Below are 26,429 nucleotides of genomic sequence, written 5' to 3'. Positions count from 1 at the left end.
AGAACTAACTTAGTTGGTCTTTAAGGTGCTACTGGAAGGAAAAAAATTTTTTTGTTTAGAATAAATAAGTCTGTGGCCCAACAGAGGCCTGTGCGCTGCGACAGCCCTCATGCCTGACCACTGGCCATGCTGGCTGCAGGGAGAGGGAACCAAATATTACTTGGGAGAGCTGCAGATTCCCCACCCCTGAAATAAATAAGCCCCGCAGGGCCCTAGATGTCAAGCCCCGCAGGGCCCTAGTCTCTTGGGACGGAGCGTTCCACCAGGTTGGAGCCGCAGCCAAAAAAGCCCTGGCTCTAGTTGAGGCCAGCCTAACTTCTCTGTGGCCTGGGACCTTCAAGAAGTTTTTATTTGAAGACTGTAAGTTTCTCTATGGGGCATACCAGGAGAGGCGGACCCGTAGGTACGAGGGTCCTAGGCCGTGAAGGGCTTTAAAGGTTAAAACCAGCACCTTAAACCTGATCCTGTACTCCACCGGGAGCCAGTGCAGCTGGTATAGCACCGGGTGAATGTGATCTCACAGCGAGGACCCTGCAAGGAGTCTCGCCGCGGCATTCTGCACCTGCTGGAGTTTCTGGGTCAGTCTCAAGGGCAGCTCCACGTAGAGCGAGTTACAGTAATCCAGTCTAGAGGTGACCGTTGCGTGGATCACAGTGGCTAGGTCAGGGCGAGAGAGGTAAGGAGCCAACTGCTTAGCTTGGCGGAGATGAAAAAATGCCGCCTTTGTTATAGCTGCCATCTGCACCTCCATGGAAAGGGAGGTGTCGAAGATTACACCCAAACTCTTAACGGACGGTGCTGGCACTAATTGCGCCCCTGCAAGAGATGGGAGTTGCCCCCCCCCAATCCCATATCGTCCCATCCCAGCCACAGGACCTCTGTCTTTGAAGGATTTAGCTTCAACCGGCTCCCACGTAACCATCCAGCCACAGCTTCCAAACATCTGGTCAGTGTGTCTGGGGCCGAGTCAGGATGGCCATCCATCAACAGATAGAGTTGGGTGTCATCGGCATACTGATGGCAACCCAGCCCAAAACTCTGGACAAGCTGGGCGAGGGGGCGCATAAAGATGTTGAAAAGCATCGGGGAGAGTATCGCACCCTGAGGTACTCCACACACCAAGGAGTGGCGCAATGACAATTCCCCCTCAAGCGCCACCCTCTGTCCCCAACCAGAGAGAAACGAATAAATAAGTCTGTGGCCCTCCAGAGGCTTGTGCTCCGTGACGGCCCTCATGCCCAACCACTGGGCATGCTGGCTGCAGGGAGCACATTTGGAGGAGCACCCTTGTCCTAGACCCTTGCTCACAGCTGCCCTTCTTCCTCAGGCATGACCGAAACGGTCCGGAAGATCCCCTTGAGCCTTGCCATGCGGATGATGCAGGAGCTGTTCCCAGCGGAGTATGACTTCTACCCACGCTCCTGGATCCTGCCAGAGGAGTTCCCCATTTTTCTCGCAGAGGTGGGCTGTCCTCGCTAAGGTCTTTGAAATTTGAAAGAAGTTGGTATTTTAGCATGGCACTGCCCAGTTTGGAACTCTCTGCCTTTTGATACCAGGCAGGTGTCTTCGTTGTACTTCATTGTTTGGCGCCTGCAAAAAGCTTCCTTTCTTCCAGCTTGCCTAGATATTTGGAATGCTGATGTTACTGTTTTTAGTTTATCACTGATTTTAATTCTTTAAAGTGTTTTAAATCATTGTTGTTAATTATTTTTATCGACAATTTTCTTGTTTTATCTTTTTCTGTGCCAGCCAGCCTGAGATTTTATTTTATGATCAAGCCGTGTGTACGTTCTTTGACTCCCCCCCCCCCCAAGAATTTTGGCAGCCGTGGTTTGTTTCTCATAGAGCCACAGTTCCCAGCGCCCTTAGTCAGCTACAGTCCCCGGGGTGCACCTGAACCAGAATGCATCGTGGAGAGAACCTTTTACTCGCCTTTCCAACTGGTGTAGCCCCCAACTAAGCACCACTGCTTCCACAACCTAAGGCCTCGTGGGCCAGATCTGGCCCAATCGCCTTCTAAATCACCTTCTTACCTTTCTCGCCCTGATCCGGCCGCAGTGATCCATGCAACTGACACCTCCAAGCTTGATTATTGTAACTCGCTCTATGCGGGGCTGCCCTTGAAGCTGACCCAGAAGCTCCAGCGGGTGCAGAATGCCGCGGCGAGGCTCCTTACGGGGTCCTTGCCGCGGGATCACATTCATCCAGTGCTTTACCAGCTGCACTGGCTCCCGGTGGAGTACAGGGTCAGGTTTAAGGTGCTGGTTTTGACCTTTAAAGCCCTATGTAGCCTAGGACCCTCGTACCTATGGGACCGCCTCTCCTGGTATGCTCCGCGGAGGACCTTATTGTCTTCAAACAAAAACACCTTGGAGATCCTGGGCCGCAGGGAGGTTAGGCTGGCCTCAACCAGAGCCAGGGCCTTTTCAAACGTGGCCCCAATCTGGTGGAACGCTCTGTCACAAGAGACTAGGGCCCTGCGGGACTTGACATCTTTCCGCAGGGCCTGCAAGACAGAGCTGTTCCACCAGGCCTTTGGTTTGGACTCAGTCTGACCCTTATGTTCGTCCCCCACCTTACGGTTTTGATCCTTGGGCTACTTTTAAAATGAGGCTGCATTTTAAATTGTTTTGTTGTTGTTCCCCACTCCCCTATTAAATTTTACTGATGTTAGCAGCCCTGAGCCCAGCTCTGGCTGGGGAGGACGGGGTATAAATAAAATTATTATTATTATTATTATTATTAAATCTGGCCCGCAGACGGTCTGGGAATCAGTGTGTTTTTACATGAGTAGAATGTTTGCTTTTATTTAAAATGCATCTCTGGGTTATTTGTGGGGCGTAGGAATTTGTTCATTTCCCCCCCTCCAAAATATCGTCCGGCCCCGAGGCACAAGGTCTGAGGGACAGTGGACCGGCCCCCTGCTGATAAAGTTTGCTGACTCCTCTTCTACGATATCCTCCCCACCCCCCTCACACCTGCCTTGGTAGAGGCTTTGATTTGCCTTTCTGGAAAAAAAATAGGCAGATGGCTGATAAAACACTGCTGCATATGGTCCTCCGTCTGTGTTTGAGGGGAAAGTACTTCTTTGTTACCAAACATGACATTTTATGCCACATTCCTCCCCCCCCTTCTTTATATACTCATGCGGAGACAGTGTAATGAAACTGCCTGGAAGCTTCCCAGTGTGGGATATCCTGGGAACTATCCTTTGCTGGTAGTTTGCTGGTGCAGCCCCACTTTCCACCCCACCCCTTAATAAAATAATGATTCTGGGTGATTCCAAGAGCCCTCCCCCCATTAAGCACCACTTTCTCAAATATCATGGGGAGAAGGGGTGGGGTGGGGGGTCCCCTGAAAAAGTTTGCAGTTTTGGGGGCTAAACATACAGAAAGTTTAGACGGCAGTAGAATAGATTCAAGCAGATTAAGACTCATACGAACTTTCTAAAATGTGGTTTGCGCTTGTCTAAACAAGAACGCCTTCAGCAGGCACCAAAAAGGATACAGGCAGGGAAAGTGTCAGTGCGGCCACACGAAATGATCAATTTTTTACAGATGTTCTGTGGCCATTATGTGTCAGGGCCCATTCCCTCAGTTGAAGCGGTCAAGCGGGCAAGGCAGTCCCGTGGGTGAACTGGTCCAAAGTTAAGGGCTTTATATACTCACAGTGACACCTTAGACGCAACCTGGTTCTCATGTGCTTTCGGGGAATGTTCCCTGTGACTGCCGAAGTAGCCTCAGGTTCCGCACCCCTGGATATCGTTGCAGAAACGTGTAGTGGCGCCCAGTATTCTAAGAACGGCAGCAAATGCTGTTCCCTACAGTTGCCAGCATCCCATGAGTTGCAGTGCCATGCAGTGGATAAGAGTATCTGACTTGGTTTGGGAGACACCTGGGTTTAAAGCCATGCTCTCTGCCTTGAAGGTCATCTTGGGCCTGTCACTGTCTCTCTGCATGACTGTGGCGATCACACAGGGTCCCTGGACATTTCACAGTCTATTGATCCCTGTGCCACCACTTGATTTCTCGCTGCCACCACCCAGGCCCTACCTGGTACAATATTGAGTCCAGTCAGGGTTAAATTGGAACAGAAACCTCTGTGTATTTATTGCAGTTTAACAAGCGTGTGGTTACATAAACGGTATCGGTCAATTACAATCATGGGGTGCCTATCCAGACCTATAACTTCCGCTATCTGCTCTTACTAAGCTCACTAAACCACCTCTCAGATATTTACTTGTCTTCCTAGACCCTAACTGTTCCTGACTCAGCTTATTTCACTATACTAACTCAACCTGCCCACAGACTCTATCCCAGTTCACTCCCACTCCAACCAACCACCCAACTCCCAACGAACTCCTCCTAGAGCTGCTTTTATAGTCCCTCTGACTCCACCCCCCTGGGTTCTGATTGGGTAACCTGTTTAACTATTTCACCTCCAGCACTCTCATAAGTTAACATCACAATGACCTACCCCACACGGTGGTTTTGAGGATAAAGTGGGGACGGGGTGGGAGAGGCTGAAGTATATACACTCAGTGGTTCCCAAGGTGGGAGTTAACTGCCTCCTAGGAGGCAGTGGGATTACCTGCATGTACGTGTGTGTGTGTGTGTGTGTGTGTGTGCGTGCTAAGAGGCAAGGGGGTGGCAGAGGGCGATTTAAGACTCCTGCTAAGTGACTTTAAACCAGACATTGGGAAAACGGTATCACTTCATCAAAACCCATCTGTTGCATTCAGAATTTACTGAACAGTGAAATAATTTTCTAAAGGTGGTACGCAAGACTAAGCAACAAAGCTGGTTATCACTGGACCCAGTTCATCAGTTTCATTGGCTTAATCAAACCAGATTGTTTTAATTGGATTTTGAATAAAAGTGCAATTGATTGTTTGAATTTTATAGTGCTATTATCTTCCCTAGTGGGTCGTGCAAACTGCTGTTCAGAATAATGCTTTCTAAAGAGTAGGGCAGCAGGCCCTGGGGACGAGTTCATGGAACCAAGTGAGTGGGGGCCTGAGAAAGGTTTGGGAGCTACAGGTCACAGGCATGCTTTATGGGAACGAAGGAGGGGGCCTTCCCAGTGGTGGCTGCTCCCAGACTTTGGAACTCCCTCCCTAGAGAAACCAGACTGGCTCCCTACTTGCTGTCCTCCTTGTTCTAACAGGCTGAATGCTTTCAGTGAAAGGGCTGTTTGTTGGCATCTGTCTGTCTTGAGAGACAATCGAGTGCCCCTCTGGGGGTGAAGACAAACCTCTGTGTTAGCAGCACCAAAGTGACCTCTCCGGGCAGTAGGCTGGGCAGTGTGTGTGTGGAGGTCCAGGTGGGCTGTCCATACGACAAGACCACCCCCTTGACTTTGCTGATGTGGTCCAAAGGAAAGCAAAGCAAGATGTTTGGCACAAGCTTGGCTGCAGGAGTTGCTGGAAGGAGGCGTGCAAGGCGCCATCCAACCATTTAGGGACTGTATTCTGGATTTGTGTAGGCTTTACTCCTGAGCCCACAAGGCAGCAGAGGTTTAGGATCAGAGTTTTCTGTCTCCTAGATGGGCTACCTTCCCAGGTTGACAAGCTCCATCTGCCCCTTGGCTACTCTCACCTGGATTAGCCGGCCAGTTGAAGCCATTCCTGGGGTGTGTCCGCTGTCACAGCTTCTAGGAGCCACAGGTGAGAGCTGAGAGCAGGGTGGGGACCGAAGGGGGACAAACTGCCCAGAAGGAACATGACATGTTCCCCACCAAAGGTACTACCCCCCCTTAACACCGCACAAGCCCCAAAAGGCTGGTGCCATGCTATTTTTATTGTAATTATCTATATGGTTTTAATACAACACACACACACACACACAGAGTAAGCCTGCAATTTATGCACATTATGTATTCAGATCCTGATCTGATTTTAGGATGTGTTTTAATTGATTGACTGATTTTATGTTAATGTGTTATACATTTGATGTTAGCCGCTCTGAGCCCAGTTTTAGCCGGGGAGGGCAGAGTATAAATTTATAAATTTATTTACTTATTTGTTTGTTTGTTTACAGTGGTACCTCTGGATGCAAATGGGATCCGTTCCGGAGCCTTATTTGCATCCTGAGTAGAACGTAAGACGCGTGTGCGCGGGTCGCGTTTTGCCGCTTCCACTCATGCGCGTGACATCATTTTGAGCGTCTGCGCATGCGCGAGCAGCGAAACCCGGAAGTAACGCACTCTGTTACTTCCGGGTCGCCGCAGAGCGTAACCTGAAAACGCTCAACCTGAAGCACATTTCACCTGAGGTATGACTGTATTTATTTTATCACATTTAACTTGTGCATGTTCAGCTTTGTGCACTTGGCAATAATATAAATAAATAAAATAAATAAATAAATGAAAGTGGGTCAGAAAGGGGTCAGGAATCAATCCCCCCCCCTTTTGGGAATTATAGGGACAGAACTACCTAAACTGTATAGAATAAGGTTACCAGACTTTTTTCAATGAATCCGGGTACACTTTTCAACTTCCTACTAAATAGATGGATTTTGCCAGGGGGCTGATTTGTATATCTGGGGACTGTCCCTGGGAAATGGGGACGTCTGGTAACTTTACTATAGAAACTTATTCATGTATGCTACTATAGCGGCAAGAATGCTACTCTCCCCAAAATTTAAAGAAGCAAAAGTCCTAGCAAAAGAAGAATGGATACAAAAACTTATGGAATATGCAGAAATGGCGAAACTTACCAGAAAAATAAGAAATCAAGATAACAAACTTTTTTTATATAAAAGAATGGAAATGGTTTATTGGATGTTTACAAATAAACTGTAAGCAAATAAGAACATGGCAGGATTACTGTAATAACCTGTAGTTTCATAAGAGTATATATTTAAAGTAGATGAATAAATGAACAAATTAAGTTAATTTGGATATTCAGAAGATACTAAAAATAAATTTAAGGAACCGCAGAAAGAGGGGGAAGTCAAGTTTTGAAATGTTAAAATGATGGTGAAATTAGTGAAATGTATAAACTTGAAAATCATAAATAAAAAATTCAAAGAAAAGAAAAGGGGTCAGGAATCCATGGAAAAAGACTTTGGGAATCCCTTCCATCATTGAGCCCTATGTGTTTTGAAAATACATCATTTTGCCTTCTGCAAAATCTACCATATTGGCCCGAATATAAGCCACACTTCTCCCCCAAATTCCGACCATGAAAAGTTAAAGTTTAGCTTATATTCATGCCGTTACAAAAATTGGCTTTTTGATCAGCTGTGAGGTGGCGCACTGTTGCAGGGAGCCATTCAACTGATCTGCGGCAACTCGGGACCACATGAGCTCTGGGCATGCCGCAGAAGCCTATCAGCTGTGAGGCGTCATTCCCCCAAGCTGAGCAGCGGCTGCGGCCCACGCAAGGTTTCTCCTACGCGCTGCAACCTCTGGTCAGCTGTGAGGCTGTTCCTTTACAGCTGGGCAGCATCTGATTACTGTATTTGGCAGTGGACGACCGCATGCGCTTCTGTGGTGAGAGTGTGCTTGTTTGGGAGAGGTGCTTGCTGACCCCTTTTCATTTGGCCCCCCAACCCTCACTCGGGAAGCCTTGTGTGTGAGTGTGTTCCTTGTTGTGTGATTGTGCTTTGTTGGGCGGGTGCCTTTCAGAATCCCCCCCTCCAATTTTAAGGGAGCAGCTTATATTCGGGTATTGTCTTTTTTTCTCCTCCAGTTTTAAAGGTGCGGCTTATATCCAGGTGCGGCTTATGTTTGGGCCAATATGGTACACCCCTGGAATGTCAGCCCCGAGTAAGTTGTGGACTTAGTCAGGGAGAGATGGTAGGTGGGTAGGTAAATTCTCCACCCCCATGTTGTGAGCTGTTCTTCTATCTGTAAGCTGCCTTGAATCCTTGCCGTGGAGAAAGGCAGGGTATGTATGTATGTTTGTATGTATGTATGTATTGAATGAATGAATGAATGAATGAAATAATTTATGCCAATCTAGGACAAAGACGTGGGTGGCGCTGTGGGTTAAACCACATAGCCTAGGACTTGCCGATCAGAAGGTCGGCAGTTCGAATCCCCGCGACGGGGTGAGCTCCCCTTGCTCTGTCCCTGCTCCTGCTGACCTAGCAGTTCGAAAGGACATCAAAGTGCAAGTAGATAAATAGGTACCGCTCCAGCGGGAAGGTAAACGGTGTTTCCGTGCGCTGCTCTGGTTCGCCAGAAGAGGCTTAGTCACATGATTTGGAAGCTGTACGCCGGCTCCCTCGGCCAATAAAGAAAGATGAGTTCCGCAACCCCAGAGTCGGCCATGACTGGACCTAATGGTCAGGGTCCCTTTACCTAGGACAAAGAAGGGATAGGCAAAATGTAACAGACATTATTTTGCCTTCTTGCTTCCTTTCAGGTCCAGATGATGAAAGAAACCAACCCCAGGTGGAAGCCCATATTCATTGTGAAACCTGACGGTGGGTGCCAGGGGGACGGAATCTACCTCATTAAAGAGCCCAGCGACATCCAGGTGACAGGGAGCACCCCTTTGCGACCTGCGGTGGTCCAGGAGTACATGTCTAAGCCCTTTCTCATTGACAATCTGAAGTTTGACATCCGCCTTTACGTCCTGCTGAAGTCTCTGGACCCGTTGGAGATCTACATTGCCAAAAACGGGCTCTGCCGGTTCTGCACGGAGCCCTACCAGGAGCCGACCCACAAGAACCTCCACCAGGTCTTTATGCATCTGACCAACTACTCCCTCAACGTCCACAGCGGGAACTTTGTCCACTCAGACAGCGCCAACACGGGCAGCAAACAGACGTTCTCCAGCATCCTGAACAGGTTGTCTTCCAATGGAGTCAACGTCGAGGAGCTCACGGATGAAATCATATCCCTGGTCATCAAGACTGTTATTGCCATGGTCCCTAACTTGAAAGTTTACTACCAGTCGGATATTCCTGCTGGAAAACCAGGGCCTTCTTGCTTCCAGGTGAGCCAAGACTTAGACTAGAGGGCATTTAAGGGTGCGTAAGAACATAAGAAATGACCTGCTGGACAGGCCCAAGGGTCCCCTGCCTAGTGTAGCTTCCTGTTCTCATGGTGACCAGCCATATGCCTCAATTGAGAAAGCTGCAAGTAGAATTCGAGCCCTCTCCCTTCCAGTGGTTTCCAGCAACTGGCGTGCAGATCATTACTGCCTCCAACCATGGAGGCAGAACATAGCCATCATGGCTAGTGGACATGGATGGCCTTGCCTCCTCCATGAATTTGTCCGATCTTCTTTTAAAGCCAGCCAAGGTGGTGGGCATCACTGCCTCCTGTGGAAGTCAGTTCCACAGTTTAATTCTGTAATGTGCATTTTCTTTTATCTGTCCCAAATGTTCCAAGAAAATCATTCAAGGCAACAGAAGTTCTTGCTGACGTATCCCTCGTCAACAGATACTGCCTTGGTTTGTTTGTTCATTTTCAGACTTGTTATTTTTATAGAGGCTTGTTATTTTCAAGCAGACAAGATATAAGAGCATAATCAATTGCCATGATTCGAATCAATACACCCTGTCCAGAATCTATCCAGGGCACATGTTTAATGAAATGAAAACCTAAGATGAGCCTGCCATATCAGGCACGGGGTGTGGGGTTGCGGCGTTTGGCATCTAGTCCAGAATTCATCTCTCTTTTGTGCATGCACGCACATACATGTGTAGGCAGAAGGTGGCCAGTTGGTTTCCACACTTCAAAATACCAGGAGAAATAAGACGATGAGACTGTGATGGGACTGGACCGCGTATGTCGCCTCTGAGCCACAGGTTGCCTACCTGTGATCTAAATGGCTAAGATCAGCCTCCCTGAGCATGGTGCCCTCCAGATGCACAGCGCTGACAAGGACTGGTTGTAGCATGAAACATCTGGTGGTGACAACAGGATCAAACAGACCTTGCTGGCGGCTGCATCCCTCACCACAGTTGCCCAGATTCCCATTGGAGAAGGTGCCATGGCTGGAAGGCATGCGAGGACAACTAGGACCAAGAAAAGTTATTGGGGCGGATCTTGCAGCTGCCATATGTCCACCACTTCTGAGCTGCAGCCCCCCCCCCCCCGGTGTGCTTGAGACAAGATTCAGAGTTGGGACTCCATCCCACACTCTTTTAACTACCCTGTTTTTACTGTTAATATTGCAGTTCGATTTATTAATCGCTTTCTAAGCTGCTGTCTGGGGACGCGGGTGGCGCTGTGGGTTAAACCACAGAGCCTAGGACTTGCCGATCAGAAAGTCGGCAGTTCGAATCCCCGCGACGGAGTGAGCTCCCGTTGCTCGGTCCCAGCTCCTCCCAACCTAGCAGTTCAAAAGCACATCAAAGTGCAAGTAGATCAATAGGTACCGCTCTGGCGGGAAGGTAAATGGCATGCGCTGCTCTGGTTCACCAGAAGCGGCTTAGTCCTGCTGGCCACATGACCCGGAAGCTGTACGCCGGCTCCCTCGGCCAATAAAGCGAGATGAGTGCCTCAACCCCAGAGTCGGCCACGACTGGACCTAATGGTCAGGGGTCCCTTTACCTTTACCTTTAACAGCCGCCAGAGCTGTCTCAAGGTGATCCGCACATAAGATCATTAAAAAGAGTTAAAAGAACAACATATACATTTGAAATCCCAGCAGGTGGACATCTGTGGTAAAGAACCATTTATCCAGCTGGTACAGCCTATTGGAACAAAAATGTCTTCCACTGTTTTTAAGAAGGTTCAGATAGTGCTTGTCTGTTGTATGTTTGGTTGTAAGTTGTTTTGGGTTGCCTTGAGCAAGATAAAAGTGACTAAATGAATGAATGAAGTAACAATAATATCTCGACAGGAACTCACCATTCCACAGGACAGGGGCAGCCCCGCTAAAAAGTGCTGCTCCAGGTTACTGCAGGGAGAGTTCCTGAGATCTTTGGAACTTGCAGGAGAGACTTTACTGCAGGCTGCAATGATCTCTTGGGTGTATAAGGGATAAGGCAAGTAATCTGGCCCTGAGCTGTATAGGGAGTTATATGTCAGCACTAATACCTTGAACTCAGCCTGGTACTTCTCCAGTTTGCAGACACAAGGGAACAGCAGTGGGTAAAGGCCACCAGGAGGCTTGGACTGGGCTCCTTGTTTCCAAATTGTGGAAATCCACGCCAAGGTCATCAAGAGACTCTTCCTCCAGACACAAGGCTGTAGTCTTCCGACTCCCTCCCTCGCCCGGCTTGCTTAAATCAGAAAATATATTCATTTTCTCTTCTGTTTTCTTCTACTTGTTTTTGCCAGTGAGGGTCAGGATGAGCAGAAATCTCAGTATCTCCTCCTGACCTTTGCAAAATTGCAGTTCATGCCATCCTGACCAGAAGACAGCTGTGATTATCTGAGCAGGCTGTGTCATTAAAGCCAAGAGGAACTGCCACAGTAACCATTTGCCAATTAGTGTCTCAGAATCTGCAGTCAAAATACTGTACTGTGGAGCCCGTCTCTGAGCAATCTCTCTCTCTCTCTCCCCCTGCCCCTTAGCTTCTCCTTCCACCAGGAAACCACCTTGTTGTAACCATAGCAAACCTTGCTTTTAGCAATCTACGATAGCAATCTTTGGTGGGACACTATAGGCTACGACCGATTAACGTGCATCTGAAAGATGTGCGATCACACGCAGTGCCAAACCCAGAAGTGACACAAATTTGACACTTAACACGTCACGACAAGGGCGGAACGGGTGGGGTGCTCTTATATGAGCTCTGCAGATACAGGTGAAACTCGAAAAATTAGAATATCGTGGAAAAGTTCCTTTATTTCAGTAATTCAATTTAAAAGGTGAAACTAATATATGAGATCGACTCATGACATGCAAAGCGAGATGTGCTTCTACTTCTCAGAGGTCCAGTCTTGCTTGATTTGCAATCCTTGTTTTGCTGATTTCCTTGAATATTTTCATTTTCTGAGATTGTTAATTTGGGGTTTTTATCAGCTGTACGCCGTGATCATCGCAATGATAACAAATCAAGGCTTGACCAATCTCGCTTTGCATGTCACGAGTCTATCTCATATATTAGTTTCACCTTTGAAGTTGAATTAGTGAAATCAATGAACTTTTCCACGATATTCTAATTTTTCGAGTTTCACCTGTATGTGCAGGGGGCCAGGAATGGAAACCCTGTGCAAAATGGCCGCCATCTGTATAGCAGCAGAACAGCCTGCTTGTCCCTTAGGAGAGGCCCGTTGGTTGCTCTTAGCCATTACAGTTGTGCGTTGCCACCACAGTCGGAGGCAGCAAGTGCTTCTGAATGCCAGTTTCTGGAAGCCACAGGAGGGGAGAGTAGCTTCTCATGCTCAAATTCTGCTTGCAGGTTTCCCACAGGCATCTGGTTGGCCACTGTGAGAACAGGATGCTGGACTCGATGGTCCTCGTTTGGCCTGATGCAGCAAATTCTTCTCTTGTTCTTATTTTATTAAAAGCGTGCCCTGGGTAGATTCTGAATAGGGTGGGTTGATTTGAATCGGGGCAATTGACTGAGCACTCACATCTTGCCTCTGTGTTAGCTTTATATCTTGTCAAGTTTGAAAATGAAGAAACAACCCAAGGTAGCGTAAATCAGCAGTTTAATCAGCGAGTGTATCAAAAAGGCTGATTCAATGGCCAAACCAAGTTTCATTTCATTCATTTAAATTTGTATGCCACTTCACATTTCAGCAGAAAACTTAAGTGGTCTAAAAATCCCTTTACAAAGGAGTCAATACAAGACATATAATACCATCCGCATTCAAATCAAGCAATACTACGTCTCCTTCTGCCAACCATAGGAATAATTCCACTTTAAGTGACGTAATTAAATAAATCTCTAAACCATGAATATTAAGCAAAACTAAGAACTACAGAAACAAATCATATGCAAAAGATAAGAATATATCAAAGTACATCAAGATGAGCTATAGTTACAATATATAATGACATAGAATAATAGAATCATAGACATCTCCATAAATATTCCAAAAACCTGTACCATTCTCTGTTTGTGCAATGCTTCTCCCCAGTAAGACTCGCCTGGCGGCTTCATTATACGCCTTTAGGTTCCAGGTGAAAACGTTCCTTTTCAACCATGCCTTGGGCTGATTGACATCCTATATCGTGTCATTTGTTCTTTTTGTTAGGTATTTTATGTTTTATCTTGTAATTTTATGCTGTGAACTGCCGGAGATCTTTAGATGACGGGCAGTGTTCAAATTAAATAAATAAATACAGTGGCACCCTGGGTTAAGTACTTAATTCGTTCCGGAGGTCCGTTCTTAACCCGAAACTGTTCTTAACCTGAAGCACCACTTTAGCTAATGGGGCCTCCTGCTGCCGCCACGCCGCCACTGCACGATTTCTGTTCTTATCCTGAAGCAAAGTTCTTAACCTGAAGCACTATTTCTGGGTTAGCGGAGTCTGTAACCTGAAGCGTATGTAACCTGAAGCGTATGTAACCCGAGGTACCACTGTACAGCTATCTTATTTCATTTATTTATTTAACAAAATGTAGGAAGAAAGCTGTTTACTAAAATATATTACAAAAACAATCTTAAACCCACTTATTGCTTTCCATTGATACTACCCTATATATATATGTACCGTATTTTTCGCTCTATAGGACGCACTTTTTCCCCTTCAAAAATGAAGGGGAAATGTGTGTGCGTCCTATGGAGCGAAGACACCATAGCCCCGCGACCCTCTCCTGGCTGGAGAGGTAACGCGCGGCTATGGCAGGAGCCTCCATAGCTGCGCGTCACCTCTCCAGCCGGGAGAGCGAGCGCGGGGCTAAAGCAGCCCCCTGTGACCCTCTCCCGGCTGGAGAGGTGACGCGCGGCTATGGCAGGAGCCTCCATAGCCGCGCGCCACCTCTCCAGCCGGGAGAGCGCGCGTGGGGCTAAAGAAGCCATAGCCCCGCGATCCTCTCCCAGCTGGAGAAGTGACGCGTGACTATGGCAGCAGCCTCTCCGCTGCGCCTTTCCGCTGCTCCCTGACCTGCTCTTTGGGGCTGGTGGTGGGCTTCCCCCCGCCAGCCCCAAAGAGTAGGTCGAAAGGAACCTTCCAAGGTAGCCGCCTGAACGCACCTTAAACGGCACCTTGTTTTAGAGCGGGAAAACAAGAGGGGGAAAATTCTCCCACTCTCTGCGCAGCGCCTCCTGCCGCTTCGCTGAAGGGGCGCTGGGCAGAGAGCGGAAGAATTTTTTTCCCTTGTTCTCCCCCCTCTAAAACAAGGTGCGTCCTATTGTCCGGTGCATCCTATGGTGCGAAAAATACAGTATATATTCTTTAAATGGTGCAAACCTGATAATTAACCATATTAGAGTATTTCTTTACATTATGCCAGAACTTCCTCAGCTGGCGCCGTCCTGGTGTTTTTAGGCTCCCAACACCTTCCGCTTTGGGCTTAATGCTAAGCCACAAACCATCACGGTTTGTTGCTCATGCTAAGAGAAGATTGAGGCAGGAACCACCTGCCCATTCGGGGTAAACCATTATTAATTACGTGTGAGGTGTGAATGCAGCCATTTTATCCAGCAGAGGCAATGATTCCGTTTAGAGATTAACTGTAAGGCTGATTCTGAAAATGCTTAATGGCCAGCATAAGGGAGTTTGGAAATGTCTTTTTTTTAAAAAAAAAAAGCTGTTGTCTCTTGTCTCAAGATTTTAGGGTTTGACATTCTTCTGATGAAAAACCTGAAGCCGATATTGATGGAAGTCAACGCTAACCCCAGCATGAGAACTGAACATGAGAAAGAGGTGAGTTTTTAACACTTGATTGGAAGCCGCCCAGAGTGGCTGGGGAAACTCAGCCAGATGGGCGGGGTATAAATAATAAATTATTATTATAAATTATTATTTCTTTCAGCCTCAGCCGGGCTACTTTAAAGACTTTTTTCTGAAATGCAGAAACTGGCTGTGGACTTCAACAGCTCCTGCCTCCCCTCAGGGTGCCACCTCGCTTCCTTCCTCAAAATAATAATCATAATAATCATAATAATCATAATAATCATAATATTTTTTATTTCTACCCCGCCCTCCCCAGCCAAGACCGGGATCAGGGCGTCTAACACCAGGTAAAAACAGTTGATTAAAATACAACTTAAAAACAAGATTAAGTACAACCTTAATTAAGTACTCCTTTCAGTAGGAACTCAAATCAACAACTTTTTGGGGATGAAAACGTCAAATCTTCGCCAAGGCCAACTATCCAGACTGGTCCTATGTGGGCCAGAAAAAAGCCAGGGAAGTCCCCAAATAGGAGTTCCATCACAGAAGGAAAAAGGAAAGAAAGAGGGGAAGGGAATCAAGTTGATCCCAAGCCAAAGGCCAGGCGGAACAACTCTGCCTTACAGGCCCTGTGGAAAGAAATCAGATCCTGCAGGGCCCCAGTCTCACGAGACAGAACGTTCCACCAGGCCAGAGCCAGTGTTGAAAAGGCCCTAGCTTTGGTTGAGGCTAATCTGACTTCCTTAGGGCCTGGGACCTCGAGGGTGTTGCTATTTATGGACCTTAAGGTCCTCCACGGGGCATACCAGGAGAGGCGATCCTGTAAGTACGATAACGATAACGATAATAATAAAATTTATTTATACCCCGCCCTTCCCTGCCAGGGCTGGGCTCAGGGAGGCTAACGCTGAATATAAATTACAATAAAATGTAATAGAAGAAAAAGGAAAATGCAGCCTCATTTTAGTAGTAGCCCATAAATCAAGACCATAAAGGGAAGAAACATCAGATATTCACCCAAGCCAGCTATCCATGCTGGTCCTACATGGGCCAGCAAAAAAGCCAAGGGAAAATTTATATACCAAATCAATCAATCAATCTTTATTACGGTCCAGAGACCCACAAATCATTACAAAGCAATGCACAATTCATACAGCCTACCTCCAGGTTAAACAAGCATTTTGTTCAAGAGATAGGGATCATTGGTTTTTGGAACCACCGATAAAAACTTTGCCACTGCTAATGTTCTAGCGTTTGTCTGGTCTTCCAATAGGAACCTGACATAGCGAGCCTCTGATTTTCCCGGGAAAGGTAATATCCGGGCAAGGGTAATATCAGTTCCGCCCTGGCTTGCTCATTTTTTGCACAGTGCAGCTAAACTCCAGACCAGATGTTGCAGACCTGCAGCTGGATTTCCTGCCTCTTCTCTTCAAAGCAGTCATGTGATGTTGGAGGGGAGATGGGACGGGGGGAGGTGGGTTCACTTGGATGCTTTCCACCAACAGGAAAGATAAGGACTTGGAAATTTGCAGCCTGATCTCTTTTGGGTTTCTGTTTGGAACAGGGGGTAGGAGGATTTGCACTGAGAAGGAGGTGCTGTGGTCCCAATCCAGTTTGCTCCCCACAGCTGCTTTTAAACAGTAACTTAGAGAGGTTGGGGGAGGGATCTGGTTTACAGATCTCTATCCCACCTGATTTGGACTCATAGATTCTGAACCACAACTTGTAAGTGAAGCCTTTACTATGCAGAACTGCACCCACACTTAGGGAAGACCTTTCTGGAATTCTCACACAGGAGAGATGCACCTGGGGTCTCCCAAGTTGTTATCTTCATGCAATAGATAGAATTGTAGAGTTGGAAGTGGATAACCAAGGATGGCTAACCAAAGCCTCCAGGGAAGTAGAGTCCATCACCTTCTGAGGTAGTCTGTTCTTTCCATCAGAAAATTCTTCCTAATGTTTAGTTGGACCCATGTAATTTGTAATTTTGACCCATGGGTCTTGTGATTTGGACCCATTATTTGGTCCTCCCTTCTGGAGCAGCAGAAAACAAGCTGTCTCTATCTTCCACGTGGCACTGTGAAAGCCCTTCAGATATTTTATGATGGCTATCCTATCACCTCTCAGCCTTCTCAGTAGCAACTGAAGAGGGTTTCTTTCATTTGTTTAATTCTCCCAGGCCTTTTAAATGCACCTTTGATGTTTGCAGGTTTTTTAATTATCATTTTTGAACGCTTTATGGCATTGCACTTGCATTGTGTGTGGGGTGGTGATTTTTTTTTTTTAAAAAAAAATGTTTGTAAGCTGTGTTAGGAACTTCATCATGGAAGACCTGGCATTTTGTTGATTTTAAATATTCCTGCACTGCCGTACAACCAATGGAGCGATTTACCGTAAAACCATGCTATAAAATAAAATTTCAAAACCATTTGCAGGAAGACAGGCAAGAGCAGATTGGAGGCAGCAGCTTTTTAAAACTTTTAAAAGCCCAGAGAATATAAATTCCTCAAGCAATAAATACCCATCCTCTATGGCTTTTGCTTCTGTCTTCCTTCCCCATCATCCTTTTTAAAAAATAAATAAATTGTAACCTCATTGGGACAGTGGCTGGCCATTTATGTCAGTGTGCAGCTATATTGATCAGAATACAGAACCTTTGAGGATTTGCTACTGTTAATGTTGGGATTCCTGCTAACTTTGTATTATTTTGAAGTAGTTCAAGGTCTGCTGGGTGAAATCCCACATGTTAAATGCAAACAGTACCGTGTGCTGGCTCTGGAAAGCTAGCAATGCTTGAGCGAGATCTTGGGTGGCTCTGCGAGATCTTGCAAGAGTATCCCAGAACTGGGCCTTGTCTCCCCAGCAAGGCAGAGAGCTTGAAATCTCTTTTGGTGCCAGCGAAACCTAGTGTGAAAATAACTTTGAAGCGCACTGCCTTGCTTTCAGAATTTCAGCCAGCCAGCCAGCTGGCCAGCCTGCCTTCAACTGCATATGGTTGAATTCACACAAGTTAAATGCAATCATATTGTACTGCCTGCCCCAGCCCTCCCACTGCGCTCCTGGTAAGGAAGAACATGGCCAGAGTGCAATCTATACAGGCTGTAACCAGCCAGGAAAGTGGTTGAATAGATCTAGTACAATGGATCAGCTACACCCAGGGAAATTATTCACCTTTCCCATAAAAGGTTGGATTTTTCTAGGCTCTGCAAAACACCACACCCACACACACCATAGCTGTCAAGCGTCCCTTATTTGGCGGGACAGTCCCTTAACCCAGCGCCATGTCCCGCTGCTGTCCCTTATTGAAGATGTCCCTTAAATAAGCTACTGAAGGTAATGGGGCCCTTTCTATGTCCAGCCGTCCTTTGTCAACAACAAATTGTTGCTGTTTTTGTGTGTTGAATATATGCTATATGGTAATTTATGGACCTAATAGGTATTTAAAGCCATTTGCACGCAACAAAATATGTATTTTATCAAAGTAATTGTTGATCCCTTATTTTGGCTGCTGATCCCTTATTTTCGAGGCTGCTGGTCCCTTATTTTCAAATCTGTAAGTTGACAGCTATGACACACACACACACACACAGGAAGTTGAACAGGAGAAATAAGAGACAAGCAGCTTTTGCTCACAGTTGTGCAGAAGCTCCATAAAAGTGTATGAACAAAGCATGCCTGTTCCCAGCACAGAAGTAGCTTAAGGGTGTCTAATACAGAGCAGTGAGTGCGCCTCTGTTGTGTGTTTGTTTTTGTAGGCTGGGAGCAAAGCAACACTGTAGACCAGGCTAGGGAAACTCTGGCCCTCCAGAAGCTATTGGACTGCAGTTCCCATCAGCCTCAGCCAGTTGCATGGTCAGGGATGGAGGAAATTGTAGTCCATGAGCATCTGGGAATCCACAGGTTTCCCCATACCCGATATAGGGAGAATTTTGTCATTCATCAGTGTACGTTATTTGAATCCAAGGTTTCTCCGGGAGTCATTGAGTACATCCGAAGCCCTGTTGATGAAGCAGTCAAAGTCTCTGTCATCCGGGACACCCTTCGGTTAGTGGACCCACGCAAGAAAAGGAAGGAAAAGACATTGTAAGTGTGTATTGATTTCATGTCCATTATCAGATTGTATGTCTGTTATTTGCGGAAGGGAGTTGCTTTCTCATATTAGAGTTCAGTGACCAGGCAGTCAAAATTCTGCATCAGGAGCAGCTGGATTCCTCAACCTGCACAAATGACCTTCTCTGTAACCTTTGCTGCTTTGCATAATACATCCCAGTTCCGATTTTAGCAGGCCTTGCACAATGACTTTCAAGCATATCTCTGCAATCCTAATGGCTAGTAACTTTATTTTTAATGGAAACATGAGATTCATTGGGAGTCTGCAGACACCTCCAATTCTGTTGCCCCCTTCCTCCACGCTAGTGTCCCCTAAGGTGTGACATACATACCATAGCTGTCAACCGTCCCCTATTTGGTGGGAAAGTCCCTTATCCCAGTGCTGTGTCCCGCTGCTGTCCCTTATTGATGATGTCCCTTAAATTTCCCGGGTTTCAAAGGAAGCAGCTCCTCTCCCTCCCTCCCTGCCAGGGGGGAGGGAGGCTCCAACTCTGCTGCTTGGCTGCGTTGCTCACCCAATAAGGAGTCTAAGAACAACTGGGGGGTGGAGCTTGCATGCCTTGTGCTGATCAAATTGGCCGCGTTGCCTGGGGACTCGCCTTTGCTCAGCGCTTCCCAGCGGAGAGGTGACAGTGGTTTTCCTTGCTGCATCCCCTTTGCCGGGTTGCTGCGCTGTGGGAACCACCGCTTGAAGCTTCGTTTGGCTGCTGGCTGGGCTTTCTGCCTTTGGCTGAGAGGGGCTCAGAAGTTGAACATACCTGTGGTCTGAAAATCCCTTATTTTGGCTGCTGGTCCCTTATTTTCAAGGCTGCTGGTCCCTTATTTTCAAATCTGCAAGTTGACAGCTGTGATACATACAAAGCTACTATAAGTATTATTGCCGTGAGCTTTACGTGGGGCTTCAATTGGTCTTAAACGCAGCAGCCAGGTTGCTCACTGGTGCAAGGTGGTTTGAGCATATTACACCAATCCTGGCCCAACTGCACTGGCTGACAGTTTTTGGGCCCAATTCAAAGTGCTGGTTTTGACCTATAAAACCTTAAACAGCTCAGGACTGCAGCACCTCAAGGACTACCTTTGTGTGCTTCTTCCATGAGAGGTCCAGAGGGTGGAACATGAGAAGGGGCCTTTTCCGGGGTGGCTCCATGTTTGTGGAATTTCTCGCCCCAGCGAGGCTTGCCTGGAGCCTTCACTACATACCTTGAGGTGCCAGGAAGAAACAGCTCTATAACCAGGTCTTTGGCCTTTAACTATCTCTGGCCTTTAGAAGTGGGTGAGATGTTTTAAATGCATTTTTTTCTCTCTCTCTGCCTGCCTTGGTCTTAATATATCTATGTGGGGGTTGTTTTTGCAAGTTGTTTTGGGCAAGATACAGCGACTAACAATGAATAATAGTAATAATAGCAGCACCTGCATTTCAGAATGTACAGTTATGCTGTTGCTTGGGAGAAAAGGGATAGGCAGCCCTCCATTGAAATGTTTGGCGGAATGAACCCTTATCTGCCACAGCAGCAGCCTTCCTTTGGTCACAATATTGAAATGGCTGCATGGGAGAAGGTATGGAATGTTGGTTTGGAATTCACAGCATGTTATACACCGAAAGAATTTTATTTGAAAAGGATGTACAGGTGGTATTTATCTCCTAGCAGACATGCTAAGATGTATAAATCAAAATCAAATTTGTGCTGGAAATGTAAAGAAAAGGAAGGTAATTTCTACCATATGTGGTGGTCCTGTAAGAGAACAAAAGCTTTCTGAGAAATTGTTTATAATGAATGGAAGAAAGTGTTTAAAATAACTTTTAGTAAAAAAACTAGAAACTTTTCTTTTAAGGACAGTGAGTACAGAAACAACAGCAACAACAACAACAAAGATTGAATTTTTATACCACCCTATACCCAGAGGTCTCAGGGAGGTTCACAGAACAAAATCAAAACATAAAACCACAAAATATATAAAAATAAAAACAACAACCCAATAACCCCCCCCAAAAAAACCCACATTTTAAATTCTGAAGAAGCTTAGAAATTTGTTTATGAATGCTACAACCATAGCCCAAATGGTATTTGCCCAGAGATGGAAAGAGGAAGCTACTCCAGCCAAGGAAGAGTGCCTGATTAAATTGATGGATTATATTGAAATGGCAAAATTAACGAGTGCAAAGAAACCAAGAGGAGAGAAAAAATATTAAGGAGTGGAGAATATTTGTGGAATATGTGAAAAACCATGGTATGCAACTAAGTGCATTGGTAGGGTCAACTTAAATCAAGCAGTTAAAGTGTTCTCAAAATTAATTGTAGAATAATTCAGAAATGGATTAAAGTGGAAAATGCATGGTTAAAAATTTAAATAAGAGAAGAAACCATAAAAGTGGGGGAGGGAAATCTGATATGTATTTGTAATGGAAATACGAGATGGTAAGATGTGTATCTGTAAATTCTTGAAAACTGAAAACAAAACTTACATTAAAGGGCTGCAAATGGCCAGCTCTTTAGATGATTTTTTTTAAAGCATCAGTTTTGCTGTAGAGATTGTTTTGCGGTCCTGCTCCCCTCCTTCCTTGCCGCTCCTTCCACCCATGCTACGTTTTCATTATACTCACTCCAGCTAATATTAGAACCAAGAGTCTTTAGTAATTTGCACTTTCTGTTCTACATATTTTTGACTCTTGAAATCCCGCAGCAACAGATTTGCATACCCATTCAGTTTGAAGGCCTGACGGCAGGCTGGTGAGGAATTGCTCCTCTCATACTGGCTAAAATGTGTGAAAATTGCATGTAGACATTACTCCCTTGCTTGGGGCAGGGGGGTGGGGAATAAACGCAGGCAGCCCTTGTGAAATCCTCTGCAATTCAGAGGCGAGCAGGCACAAAACAGTCTTGGGTGGAACTCAACAGACCATACAAAGTGAAATGTCATCCTTCCAGAAATAGCTGCCAAGAGAAGCATCTCTCTTTCTGGGTGCCCTGCTAAGACAAATTGGTTGCAGGCCAATTACTGTGTATATTTCATGCTGGTGCAGCAAAGCCCACCCCAGCTTGCCCCCCAGGATCAAACACACGTATGAAGAGCCCTGCTGCCCCCCTCTGTCTTCCTTAGTGTTAAGGACATAAGCAGAGGCTTGTGAGAAAATGAAAAAAAAAATTGGGATATGATTTACAACGAATTGAAAAAACTGTTCAAATATACTCCCCCCCCCAAAAAAACCCCAGAAGCCTTTTTGCAGGGGTTGATAGGAGATGAAATAAGAAAAGCAGACCAGAGATTATTCATGTACGCTACAGCTGCTGCCAGAATCTTAGTAGCCCAAAAATGGAAAACTCAGGAAATACCAACATTAATGGAGTGGCAGACAAAAATGGTTGAATATGTGGAATTAGCAAAACTGACCCGCAGAATCTGCAACCAAGGGGAAACAAAGTTCAGAAGTGAGTGGAGTAAATTTCTGGAGTATATACGTAATAATTGCAGAGGTTTAAAGGCTCTAGTAGGATTAAAATAAACCTTATGATATGAACAGGATGATGTTAAGAATCTGTGAAAAATGAAAGATTAATATGAAAACCTCTGAAGGGAGGGAGGGAAGTCTGTGCTCGACAGAGCGCTGAGAAAATAAGTGTACATAGGATTGTAGAACATTTAGTGTATTTATTTTGTTTTGTTTGTGTTAAAGAAAACTCAATAAAAAGCATTTTTTTAAAAAAGGACATAGGCAGAGGCTGCTGGATCAGGCCAGTGGCCCGTCTAGTCCAGCCCCTTGTTCTCTCAGTGGCCAACCAGATGCCTTTTCTGGGAAGTACACAGGCATGGCATGAGCCACAGGATTACTCAGCACCCCACCCAGGTGGCTTCCAGCAGCTGGTATCTGGAAGCTTTCCTGCCTCTGACTTGTGAAGATGGAATGTAGTCATTGACAGCCTTCTCCATGCATTTGTCTACTCCGCATTTGAAGCCCATCCATTTTGGTGTCCACCACTGCCTCCTGTTGAAGTGAGTTCCACAGGTTTACTATGCTCTGCGATAATAATAATAATAGTAATAATAATAATAATAATAATAATAATAATAATAATAATAATTTATTTATGTCCCGCCCTCCCCAGCCGAAGCCGGGCTCAGAGCGGCTAACAACAATAAAAGTAACACAGCATTCTAAAATCAATTCATTCTAAAATCAATTCAGAATCAAATTAATGGCAACCATTGGGTTAGAGTTCTGTGAGGATTACAGAAGGAGGGGGTCAGACTGTGCCTTGGCCAAAGGCCTAGTGGAACAGCTCTGTCTTGCAGGCCCTGCGGAAAGATGTCAAGTCCCGCAGGGCCCTGGTCTCTTGGGACAGAACGTTCCACCAAGTCAGGGCCAGTACTAAAAAGACCCTGGCCCTGGTTGAGACCAATCTAACCACCTTGCGACTTGGGACCTCCAAAGTGTTGTCATTTATGGGCCTTAAGGTCCTCCATGGGGCATATACCAGGAGAGGCGGTCCCGTACGAGGTACTTCCTTCCTTTTATCTGTGCTGAATATTCCAGCACTCAGTTTCATTGGTGGTCCACAAGTTCCACTGTGGTGAGAGACGGATAAAAGCCACCGTTGCCGGGAAGGTGAGTACAGGTTAGGTCAGAAAGGACAGTCTAGCAAACTTGGAGGTTCCTCTCTCGATCTTCCCCAGGACAAGATGAGTTGCATCTCAACACTTCCAGCAAAAAATCCCTTTGTACTGTTTCTTTGACCAAAATCTCCCGCCCTGCCCCCGCCCTCCAACTGATTTTTCTCTTCTGGGGAATAGATACGGGTTTTAGATTCTGTTTTCCTTGATCTAATAAAGTCCTGTGGCCTGTGTTGACATTGTAGGCAGTTGATATGCCACTATCCAGTAGGTGAAGCTATCTGTGTGTGGATAGATTTGATTTGCCACTAATTGCCTCCTCAATTAAAACAAATGAAGCATCAGAATGAAAGTAAGGACTTTAAAGATACCACCCCTAAAGCTTTTCACAGTCGTGAGAAATTAATGGCTCAGAGAAACATTCTGATGCCCTTTATAGAAGCTGCATATTGTTCCCTGGCGATGTTTATCTTTTACATTGAGTTAATAATGCCCTGCTTTGATCCCCCCCCCCATTGCACCATGCATCTCAATTCTCTCTGAAAGTGCTTCCAGATCTGTCAGGAGCTGCAGTGTGATTTATTTTTGGATCACCAATAAGGGATGTAGGAATGAGAACTCGTGCGGAGAGAGTGAATAGGGACCCCCCCTTCCCCCTTGCATAATAGTAGGACTCTGGGTTATCCGACAAGCTGAATGTTGTAAGGTGTAGGGAAGGTAAGCTGTGGGATTCAGGATATAGTGATGGGTCACCAACCTGGAGAACCGTGTCGTAAACAAAATCTGCCCTTTTTCCCTTATGGGGTACCCAAAAGCCCATACAGAGTCCTTACATAGGTTCCCTATTGGTAGGAGAAAATAACAGAGGCCAACCAGAGAATATTGAGAAGCAAAGCAGCTAGTAAGCCTGATCTTTATTGATCTGTTGCAACAGGGTGCTCCCCTCACACGCAGGAGGGAGGAGGAACCCAGAACAAAAGTGTGCCTGCCCTTATATAGACATTTTAAATTCCCCGCCCTGGAGCTCAAGACCACCCCTCCATACATCATACATACATCACAGAAGGGGTGGAGCTCAAGGACCCCCCCCCCCATACATCATACCTACAGCACAGGAAGGGCGGTCTACAGCAGAAATCTGAGTGCTTTGTTTACCTCCTGTCTGCCAGGTTACCTGTTTAATGGTCACTTGATTGGATTGCCTGGGTAGCCTGGCTAGTCTTTTGTAATGATAAATACTTAGTTCCTGAGCCAGGTCACAAGCTTACACTCTAGTCATATCTTAAATGTGCCCTTAAGACAGGATTTGTGAAGGAAAAGACAATGGGGAGGCTTTTCCATTTTCCTTTGACCTTGCAGAGAAAACATTTGCTCAGTTTGGGAATCGAAATGGTTCCAGGTCAGTCTTCCTGTGCTGATCTATATATGTGCTTGGTTGGTACACTTAACATATATCTAAGACCTCAAAATTCCTCTAACACACTCCACCATCCCAGGGAAAGATGCGAGATTTTCCCTTCTGAATGAGAAAGCGTCCACTCTCCTGAAAACTCTCTTCCTTCCTGCCAGGTGGGTGAGCGATGGGTGGAGTTGCCAGCTCTGCAGGCGCAGCAAACTACCAAATTAAAACATTGCAAAAGTCGGATTTAATTGCTGGCGGTTTATTTGGAAGGTGTCTGGCGTGCGCGTACACAGAGGAGAATATGATGCTTCAAGTTAGATTTCTGAGGCTTAAACGGGGGAGGGGAAGGGGGATTTGCACCCTTTCCTTCCTTCCTTTTTTTTTTGCCACCAGGCATTCTGCCTAATTGGAAGCTGCGTGTATCACTTTTGCCTGCATACGCTCCAAATGGCTTTTGAAGTGCCTCCCCCCCCCCCCCCCCCGTCTTCCCCGGCTCTTTCCCTTCAGCACTAATGATTCTGCTTCCCTGTCGCGTCAAAAGGAAATATTTGAGTCTTGCTTTATTAGCGCTAATTAGCCCAGAGAAAAATGGGGAGAGGCTTTTTCTTCTTCTTTACGAATAATAATAAGAGTAGCTTCTTTGGCCACCCATTTCTGTCACTAAAAAATGTTGCACTTCCCTTTTTTTTATTCCACAAGACTTGTGATGAGCGTTTGGAAGTTCCTTGAGTAAATTTGGAGGCAGTGGGGAGACATATATCAAGGTTGTGGACCCACAGGCCAAATGGGATCTCCTTGTAGCTTCACACTGGGCAGAAGAAAGTGTTCCTCCTCCTCCTCCTCTCACAATGCTAGATCTGAAGCTGAATGTTGGAAGATTCAGGACAGATGACAAAAAGTCCTTCTTTGTGCAGTGCATAGTTAAACTGTGGAACTCACTTCCACAGGAGGCAGTGATAGCTGCAGCCTCCCCTCATCCACTGCCCTGTCCTGGTTCTGGTTCACTTTGATATTGGGTCTATGCCTCAAGATAGCTTTTAAAGAATTGTTTAATAATAATAATAATAATAATAATAATAATTTATTTATATCCCGCCCTCCCCAGCTGAAGCCGGGCTCAGAGTGGTGAACAACAATAAAAGCAACACAGTTCACATAAAATCACAATAAATTGAAATGCATTCTAAAATCAATTCATTCTAAAATCAGTTCAAAATCAAATTAATGGCAACCTTTGGGCTAGAGTTCTTTTTTCCCTAAAAAAAAAAAAAAAGATTTTCTTGATTTACAAAAGTGTTTGCAATGTCTCTCTCGTTTCCCACCCCCATGTAACATTCTTACAAATCAGTTTCATTTGTTGAGACATTAGGAAGCAAACGGGGAAAGAGGTGGGGGGGGGGCTAGAGTTATTTGAGGATGACCGAAGGAGGGGGTCAGACTGTGCTTTGGCCAAAGGCCTGGTGGAACAGCTCTGTCTTGCAGGCCCTGCGGAAAGACGTGGTTTATCAATGCCTGCCAGCTATGATGGTGAATTAGAACCTCCATTGTCGGAAGCAATCTACCTCTAAGTAGCAATTGCTTGGAGGCAAAGAGCGATGGCGGCTCCTGCCG

General features: G+C 46.0%; 1 protein-coding gene across 1 annotated transcript in view; it reads left to right on the top strand.

The window, feature by feature from the left end:
* TTLL11 (tubulin tyrosine ligase like 11) overlaps nt 1-26,429 on the top strand; it is a 76,283-nt gene that overhangs the window by 25,857 nt on the left and 23,997 nt on the right. The window contains exons 3-6 of the mRNA XM_083597307.1: nt 1,328-1,461; nt 8,372-8,947; nt 14,633-14,728; nt 18,663-18,781. Of these exons, the coding sequence (XP_083453433.1) occupies nt 1,328-1,461; nt 8,372-8,947; nt 14,633-14,728; nt 18,663-18,781 (925 nt within the window). The remainder of the gene's footprint in view (nt 1-1,327; nt 1,462-8,371; nt 8,948-14,632; nt 14,729-18,662; nt 18,782-26,429) is intronic.

This window comes from Podarcis filfolensis (genome assembly GCF_964270895.1).
Source record: "Podarcis filfolensis genome assembly, chromosome: Z".
NCBI classification, from domain to species: Eukaryota; Metazoa; Chordata; class Lepidosauria; order Squamata; family Lacertidae; genus Podarcis; species Podarcis filfolensis.
The sequence above is the reverse complement of the archived record's forward strand: the minus strand, read 5'-3'. Positions and strand labels throughout refer to the sequence as shown.